The 9,851-nt window shown below is 35.4% G+C and overlaps 1 protein-coding gene across 1 annotated transcript; it reads right to left on the bottom strand.

Annotated features, from left to right (window-relative positions):
• Positions 1 to 956: 956 nt before the first annotated feature.
• On the bottom strand, positions 957 to 3,496 carry LOC132606351 (uncharacterized). The gene has a single exon (XM_060319803.1). The coding sequence runs from the start codon at positions 2,957 to 2,959 to the stop codon at positions 1,082 to 1,084; it is 1,878 nt and encodes a 625-aa protein (XP_060175786.1). The 5' UTR covers positions 2,960 to 3,496; the 3' UTR covers positions 957 to 1,081.
• Positions 3,497 to 9,851: the final 6,355 nt, after the last annotated feature.

Below are 9,851 nucleotides of genomic sequence, written 5' to 3'. Positions count from 1 at the left end.
ACTCGTGGCCCCTGGACATCTCTCCCTTATTCTCCCTTATTTATTTCCTGTTGTTTTCTACAGGCACTTTTATCTCGTCCCACAAGACTTGTATCAGAAGTGTCCTTGTACTACTAGACCGGATTTTGGGGTTGTATAAGACTAAGTTACTCTTTCCGCACTTATTTTAATATATGGCACCGTCGGATTATGTTTTAGAGAATGGTTGTTCTCTCGTTATTTATTAAATGTTTTCAAGATTTTTGGAAATGGTTTGCCTACCGGCGGGATAGTGTAGGTGTCATGATGGCTCACGAATTGGGTCGTGACAAGTTAAAAAATACAGTACTCCAACTAAACTACGTGATTTCCAGATCTTCCTATAATTTGCTAGACCGTCCGCCACCAAATAAGCCTCCCGATAGTCAGTGGCGGAGGCAGGATTTCAGTTCAGGGGGTTCAAAAAATAAAATAAGCACGTTTGTGTTGGCAAATGAGCGGGTCGGATCAGGAATAACTTAAATACATAAAGTATGCTTAACGAAGCACATAGCAATGGAAAATCAAAAAATAACTAACTTGCATGAGAGAACCTTAATAGTCCAATAATATATAAAATTTGGAATATAAGTAATACCTTGCAGACTTTTATCTAAATCACGCAGTAAGGCATACTTCCTCCGTAAATGGTTCGGAAGAGTTTCTATATCTGAGACAGTGTCATCAATGTAGCAAATTGTTAGAAATCAAAGTAGAACTACACATAGGAACTAATTCCTATATAATAAATCAAGCATCACTCTTGCACAGACAATACTAAAAATCATGCTCGAAGGCCGAAGCAAGAATAGTGTTGTCAAAGGCCTGCTTGAGGCGTACATAAACCTCGAAGTTGGGTGAAGGCACCTCCGCTCATGATGAAGAAAAATATCACAATAAAATCCCACAATATAGGTAATAAACTAAGAAAAAGCTAATAAAGTAAGAAGTTTCCATTAAGAAAGGCAACTTGAAGATGCCATATTACAAAAGTAAAAGCTTGGGAGCTTTTGAAGCAAAAACAAAGAAACTAAGTTAGACTACACAAGCAAGACCATGGAGTTCACAATTGTACTCTACGAGGTTTCATATCTTGAAATGTCTTAATAATAGCATCATTAGAAACATTATCAAATACATCTTTTTCTAGATAAGGCACCAAACAACCGCTAAAAAAATCATCACTCATTTGACTCCGCAAGTCATTCTTGATAAACTTCATTGCTGAAAAAGCTCTTTCAACGGATGCAGTGGCAACCGGCAGAAGCAAAGCAAGTTTCACTAAGCGGAATACAAGAGGATAATTTGAATGCTTCTTTGTCTGAACTAATTTTTTTGAAAGATCACAAAGCCCTTTTAGATTGTAGAACCTTTCATCAACATCACGAACATCAATAATGTAACTTGCAAGTTGATTCTCAAGAGAACCCATATTGAATTCATTAAAGTCATCAGGATATAATTTAGCCATTTTCATTATTTTCCTGATATCAAAACTTGAAAACAAGTCAATTGGATTCAAACAAGAAATTCCATGAAGCAAATCAGTCGTCGCTTCGCCAAAACGATCTTTAAGTTCTTGAAGTTGCCAATCAATAATATTGCAAAATACCTCAACACGATAATGATGAGAGACTTTATTGTCACCAAGTCTCCTTCGTGATCTTAAAGAGCTAACATATGGCTCCTCAAAGTTAGGTACCAAAATTTCATGCTTGATACAAAACAAAGACACCCTAGCAATAAGAGAATCCCATTCTTCATCCCTATATGCTTGCAACCTTATTTTTGCTACTTCAACAAGTAACATGGCATTTGCCAAATCTTGCTCCTTTTTTTGTAAGCATTTATTAAGCTCATTTGTGATTGCTAAAACATCACTCATCAAATGCAACATGAACGCAACCTCATATGTTCGACAAGCTTCAAGATATCCCATTGCCTTGGCTCTTTCATCCAATAATCGTGCATCAAGAACAAGTGATTCAAGAACATTAAGAATAGAGCCAAACATAAGAATAAAATTGTTGAAAGATTTAAAATGAGATCCCCAACGCGTATCACAAGCTCTTGAAAGACCAAGTTCTTGATTCAAGCCACTACCGGTTGTAAGCTCACCCAAATCTAGTGCCTCTTGAATTCTTTGTTTTTGAGAATCTCGAAATTCATCCATACGCTTAAAAGAAGATCCCAATACATTCAAAATATTTGAAACCAGCACTACAAGTTTTCCCACTTCAATACATTTTTTCGAGACCGCAACAAGAGTTAGTTGAAGTTGATGAGCAAAACAATGAATGGAATGGGCTGATCTACTTTCTTGCCTAATCAACATTTTAAGGCCATTGATCTCACCTTGCATATTGCTTGCCCCATCGTAACATTGTCCACGCACATATGATAGACTTAAGGAATGTTGAGCAAGTAAATTAACAATTGCCCTCTTTAGAGATAAAGCACTAGTATCTTGAACATGAACAATGTCAAGAAGCCGCTCCATCACAAATCCATTTCTATCAATATATCGTAAGACAATAGCCATTTGCTCCTTGCGTGATACATCAAAAGACTCATCAACTAGTAAAGAAAAGTAGTCACCATTTAATTCCTCAAGAATAGCTTTAATTGTTTCTATCTTACAAGCACTCACAATATCTTTTTGAATCATTGGAGAAGTCATTTGATCATTTTGAGGAGCATGTTCCAGTACATAATCACGAATATTATCACACTTTTTCGCATACCATGAGAGAATTTGAAGAAAATTACCCCTACTAAGTGATGATTTAGATTCATCATGACCTCGAAATGCCAATCCTTGAGTTATAAGAAGTCTTACTACATCAACGGAAGCACTTAAGCGGACCAAATACGCATGCTTAAATTGACTAAATTGCATCTCAAGTGAATAGACTGTTGTACCCGCAATAAATCTTGACATTTCTTTTTTGACTGGTTATGTGGGCTGTTCGGTAGACCAATATGTTTTCCAAGATTCTTTTTTTTCTGCCAACTCTTAAACCCAACAGTTGAAAATATTTCACCCCCACCTTGATTGGTGTTGTAGCCTTTAAATAGATAACAATACAAACAATAGACTGCATCTTTACTAACACTATACTCCAACCAATCATGATATACATCATCAAACCATTCAGAATTAAAACGGCGCATTGATCCAGAAATATTCGTTTGAGGATACTCATGCTGAAGCAACCGAGGTTGACAAGGACCATTAATAAGGTATGCTCTTCTAATAACATCACGATGATTTGGATGATAGTCCAAGATTGGGGTTCTTTCACCCGGATCATAATTTAAAGTACTCAAATCAAATACCTGAGAAGAAGGTAATGGTACTTCTGAATGGTTGGCATTTGCTTCCTGGTTAGGTTGACTAGAAGAAGCTACACTTGATTTCGGTACTTTCGTAAAATAGTTCTTCACTGAACGTTGAGACTGAATCGTAAAAAATAAGAATTTTGTTAGAACTTAAAAAAAATAAGCAATTATGTAGACAATTTTACTCATTTAGTTCCTTCTTCCTAGAATAAATTGTTCTTCCTAAAATAAGTAATTTAAACACAGCAAGACATTTTCAACTATCATATCTCCAAATACAAAAAATATGAGACAGTCTTTAAGTTATCCAAATACAAATAGATCCGCCCCAAATTGGTTTAAGTTATAAAAAAAAATATTTGAAGTTAAGAGAAGGCATTTGTAAGTTAATTTATGTCCTAATTTGTCTTTTTGCTGCGATTAGTGAGAACACTGAGATATATTCATTTATATTAAAATTACAACTGAAAAATTGCATCTGAAAGTTGACTATCATATCTCCAAGATTCCATGGGTATAATCTAAAAAGCAAGAGAGAAAATTTTGCAATTGACCAATTCTCAGTCACTCGGGGCAAATTTGAAGCAATCGAGCTAAAATTTATATCAAATATACAAAATAACAACAACAACAACAACATACCCAATTACCCAGTATTTTAATTATGGTATGGGAGAGATAGAGAAGCTAAAAACCCTCAATGGCAAGACGAGATCTAGAGAAGCTCCTGGATCTACGGTTATTGTTTCTACCTTTCTGCTGCATCAGCTAGTTGTCAAACAATGGAAATGAAAACAAAGAGGCTGTGTATGTCTTTGATGAATGATATTTAGTGGGTTATATATAGACATATTAGAGACGTGGCTGGTGAAGGTGAAGATACAATGAATAGACGATTAATGGGACCGTGCCACGTCAAGTTACTCTAAATAACAACAACAACAACAACAACAACAACATACCCAATTACCCAGTATTTTATTCTCGCAATAAAGCAAATATATAGAATTTTAGAAAAGATAAAAAAAAATGGAGAAAGGAGGGATCTAAGAACTTACCGAAGAAGCCATGAACGGAGACCAGAGAGCAGTGGCGGAGGCAAACAAATCAGCAAAAAAAACTAAGCAAAAAAAAACTGAGCAAAAAAAAAAAAAAAGGAAAGAAAGGTGTTAGGTGAGGTGACTTTGACGGAAGAGAAGAGAAAGAAAACATTTGGTTTGTTGATTTGAATCCAATTAGATTTGTCCCCTACAAAACTAGGTCGTTTTGTCCATTTATTTTAATTAAATATAACGTTACTAAACTACGTCGTTTTGTCTAATGAACAGCTGAAATAAAATGTTCAGGAAAATATTGCAAGTGAGGCTGGTGGGGTTCGAACCCGCGTGTAACGGGCAACTCTGAACCCCCTGCGCCACTGAGCTGCGCCTTTCATTTGTTTTGAGGGGGTTCAATATTAAATATATACACATAAAATAAAAATTTGGCCTTATATAAACAGTGTAATTTTTCGACTGAGGGGGTTCGGATGAACACCCTCGGATATACATAGATCCGCCCCTGCCGATAGTTGTGGTGTACTAGTGGTCAATCCGTTGACTCAAGCAGAAACTTGCAGTCATTCAACATATGTGAATACAATGTATTTTGTGAGTGGAAAGTGATAAGATCTTTATTTAATACTTGAGAATTTATTTCCTCGATTAATAAATACTAAAAAAAAGTATATTATACACATAAAATTTAATAGAGTACTTATTTGGTAGTAGTACTTTAGGATATTATGAGCACTATTGCCTTATTTATAAACATCATCATTATCTAGAAATGTCATGACACTCATGAGGCTGTTGTAATTGATAATGTCTCCAAACAAAAGATGGCTTGTGATTGGCATGATTTTGATGTTTGGCGAGGTTAAGGTTTGGACATGCTATGAAAATATGAATCATGATTTTTGATGCCACGAAAGCCGGGGTGTCGGTTTTTTTGACAACCTCAGCAAAACTGCTCAATGCCTTTGAAGATTTATGTCCCAACCAGAAAAATAGATTGATGGAGAGAAGACTTTTGCTTCTACAGTTTCTACTGTCTCTTCTTCTTTGTTTGGGCCTTATATTTTCCTACAATAATTGCTTCATTCCTAATTTTTCTACGGCAAATAGCCAAATGTGTCTGATTTGCCATATTCTCCTCTAGCTCTTATTTGGAAAATTTCACCACTTTCCTTCATGTCTCTGTATGAGATATAATTGTCTCCTTGTAACTATAGTCACTATTTTCACTATGTCGTTTGGTAAGAGGATAAGTTATCCCATGTAGATGGGATTGGGTAGGATAAGATGAGATTACTAATCCCACCCTTTATGTGAGATTACTAATCCCACCTTATCCCACCTTTTATCCCACCTACATGGGATTGGAGGGGATATAAAAAAAGTTATCCCGCCAACCAAACATAGGATTAATTCCAATCCCATTAGATTAATAATCAATCCCATCCTATCCCTCCTACCAAACGACCATAGTTTGCATATGATAACAAAGAACCAAGAAGATCCTGTGCTACCTACTACTTAATGCCTTTATGAAAAAAAATAAAAATTCAAAACGTTTGTTTCCGAAAATAATTGAAGTTGATTTCTTTTTCTCTGTGATTTTTTTTTTTTTTTGAACTTAATCTAACTGAAGATATTCCTTTCTTTTTAAAAAATAAAATAAAATTTGCTTGTACACACATCCAACAGGTCCTTCCTAAGTTATCATGAATTTCTTTTCGTAGTTTTTTTCATTTCGATTGATCAATACCGTAGAGGACAGCGATGTACAATAATTCCCCTAATTTACAAGAACGATGGAGATAGTATTTCTCAAAGGTCGGTCAACATGACAATTATACTTTGGTTACAACTTCTATCAAACATTGCTCTCCAAAAAGCAATTCTACATGAATCGCATTACTGTTAAGATCCAAATAGGAAGACAAAAAAATATGGTAGGCATAGTTTGTACTTGAATTGTCAATTATTGTACTTGCAATGTTCAATTGGAACATGTGACTCCGAAGTTACTCTTCAATTTTGCGTGGCATTAGGCCAGGGAACAATGACCATATCGGTGAAGCAAATCCAAGGAAGCGACAACTGCAATCTCATTTTAGAAACAACTCAAGATATACTAAAGAGATTATATTAACGAGAGTAAATCATCCACTTACCGCTATCCTTGATTAACCCTCTAGCCTGTGTCTGGTTTTACTTGGTGCTTACTGGAATCTTGAGACTTTGTGCAAGAGCCAGTGTTTTCTTTGATCTTGTTCATATTTACCTACTTTTGGTTACTAAAATGTTCTTTATTACCAACAAAAAATAAAATCATCCATGTACCTATGCAAAGTTGCAAACAGATAGAACCCAGTCTGCGTTTGTCCTCCCCCACTTTTCCCATTTTGAACTTTACTTTAGTAACCCAAATTACTAAGTTTGATCCTTTTCTCTAACACTATCAGACCCTTCAACTTAATAGTATTCCATAAAATGGTCTCTTTTAAGATCAAATTATCTCAAATTTGCATCGAGTATTCAAGCCATCACAAAGCATGGTTACCTAAAGATGGTCGTAACTCTAAGTCCTCCAGAAGCTCCTCATGTTCAATTTTTATTGAGTAATCTGATTCATCCTACTCTTAACGAGGCAGTTAGGGAGTTATCAACATTGTATTTAGAAAAAGGTCCAAGATCATTCTCATACAATTCAAAATCGTTCAATTTTACACTGCTACGATTCTGATCCATTCATAACATTAATAATAGTAACTCATTTAATGATAAGAATTTGATTACGGGAGTCAGACTCACCATTGATGGTTTTTCGACAGCTTGAAGCCAATAATTAAGCCTTAAATGAGTCATGTTGGATCTGTATCCCATAAGAAATTGATCGTTAAACAAGCTATCTCATATTTGCTCGTCATAAACAGAGCTAGCACATGAAATAAGTACCCCCATGTCCACTTTTTTTGAGAGAAAAGATCCATTTTTATCTCGCACTGCTAATTATGATTTGAGATTATACCTTCAGAATCGAAGGCAAAAACAAGATTACCCCTAACAACCAGGTACAGTAGCAAACCAAAAGTTAACAAATGACAAAGTTGCTCAATCTCAAAAAGTACATGGACAAATTTGACCAAATTTCCTCTTAATTTGATCGTATAGACGTCGGAAGGAATTCAAACGAGAGGAGAAATGCGAAAAGAAGAGGTATATATAAAATAAGCTAAAACAAGATCCTCAAGCCAGAGCATTCTTTGAAAATATTTCGTCTTAAACGAGAACAACATCAATTTTTATAAAAGAAGAGGCACAATGTACGGCTGAATACCGAACAAGGTGGGTCACTACTCACTGCAGAATAAACCAACCAAAAAGGAGATTTCTTTTACAATGTTACCTACTACAGCTCAATTCAGGATTGGTCAACTAGATGTCTATCCCAAAAATTACATCCAACATAATTTATTCAAAATCAACTCCAGAAAAAGAAAAAAACCAGCTAAAGGCAGACTAAACTACAAAGAGAGCACGGAATAAACAAACAAGTAAAAGATGCACCCAACAAAACATTTAAGTGTCTTTATAGATGATTACTTCATGAACTGAAGTGAAATCTGGAATGGAGCCTCATATATAGTTAAGACAAACATAAACTTCGGAACATCTCACTTAACAGCTGGAGGTAGCATTGGAATACACAACATGTTACACCACCGTGCATTGGCGGATGCAATGGACAATCACAAGAACATCACGACCAGGAACTAATAGCATTTTGAAATTATTTTAATAGCTGGTGATATAAGGGTGATGTACAGTGGTGGAGTAGAAATAAGTCTTGACAGGAGCCGGCACACAACAGAATGATCCAACAGTTTATTTTGTTCGCCAACTAGTTATGCAATGATTATAATACAGAGATTAGATTGTTATGCTGTAAACAAGAGCATAAAGATTGTTACAAAGAGATTGCAATACAAAAGTCAAGTATTGGCTTAATCCATATCTAGCTAATACATGGATTCTAGTTCCACATTCAATTAGAATAAAGATATAGATTCATGTGTAAGTTATGCAGCGTAAAGTACCAGAAACCAAACCTTGTATTTAATAAACGGAAAAGGCTCGTAAATACTCCTAACTTATGGGAAAAGGCTCATAAATACCTTCCTTCCACCTTTGAGTCTAAAAATACCCTTAAAGTCTGTTTTTGACTAAAAAATACCCCTCAAACTAACATATCAAGTTTGGTTCTGTTAAAAAGCCACGTGTCATTTTCTAATTGGCCCATTTTTTTTTTTCAGAATAATTAAAACCCACCCGTTTTTTAAAATCCAAATCCACCCTGACCCGTTTTCACTCTAAATTAAATATGGTACAATCTTTTCGGATATTTTAACACAAACATTCACAGACTTTTGGCCGTAAATTGGTCCGAAATCAGTCTGTAATCATATATGTGCAACTGGGCTAAGCTTCAAGAAGACACTAAATTTTCAGATATTTTAAAATTATTAAAAAAAAGGGCCAATTAGAAAATGACACGTGGCTTTTTAACATAGCCAAACTTGATCTGTTAGTTTGAGGGGTATTTTTGAGCCAAAAACAAACCTTAAGGGTATTTTTAGACCCAAAGGTGGAAGGAGGTATTTATGAGCCAAACTTGATCTGTTAGTTTGAGATGCATTGGTTATGTACTACAACAACAACAACAACATACCTTGTGTAATCCCACAAGTGGGTTCTGGGGAGCAGTGTTCAGGAAAGTGTGAAGCGGAAAAAAGCGACAAGGTCCCGCTTCACGCTTTAAGCGAAGCGTGAAGCGAAGCGCCCGCTTCATTGAGGTGAAGCGCAATTTTTTTTTTTAAAAAGAGCAAAATAAATAGAGAATATATATATAAGCAAAAGTTCAAATCCAAAACTAAAGTAGATATCCATAGACTAAAATTTCAAATAAAAAACTAAAGTGGATATCACAAAATCCTCCAGACCATAGGACAAACAAAATCAAAGCTACTAATAATTCGACATCTAGTTCTTATTCTTCTACAAGATTGTCAAAATCTTGTACTCCCACATCATCACCATATTGCTCATCATCTTCTTCAATTTCATTATCATCTTCTTCAACTTCATCAACTAGGGAATGACTTGTAGCTACTTTTTTTCCCCTCCTACGTTGGCTTGAAGTATTCCCCCTTAAACCATACTGGTTCTCCTCTACCCCCATTGCCTCGGCAACAACACCGAAAGTGAAATCAAAATCTCCTTAAAAAATTGCTTCATCTTCAGCATTCTCAACCCCGGTGAGCCATTCATTGGCATCATCAATATTGTCCAAACCAATTGGATCAATTACATTGCGAGCATTGTAACGACGCCTCAATGTTCTATTATATTTTATGAACACTAGGTCATTGAGGCGTTTTAGGGTTA

Source organism: Lycium barbarum, chromosome 8 (genome assembly GCF_019175385.1).
Source record: "Lycium barbarum isolate Lr01 chromosome 8, ASM1917538v2, whole genome shotgun sequence".
NCBI classification, from domain to species: domain Eukaryota; kingdom Viridiplantae; phylum Streptophyta; class Magnoliopsida; order Solanales; family Solanaceae; genus Lycium; species Lycium barbarum.
This window is presented reverse-complemented; position numbering and strand designations above follow the sequence as displayed.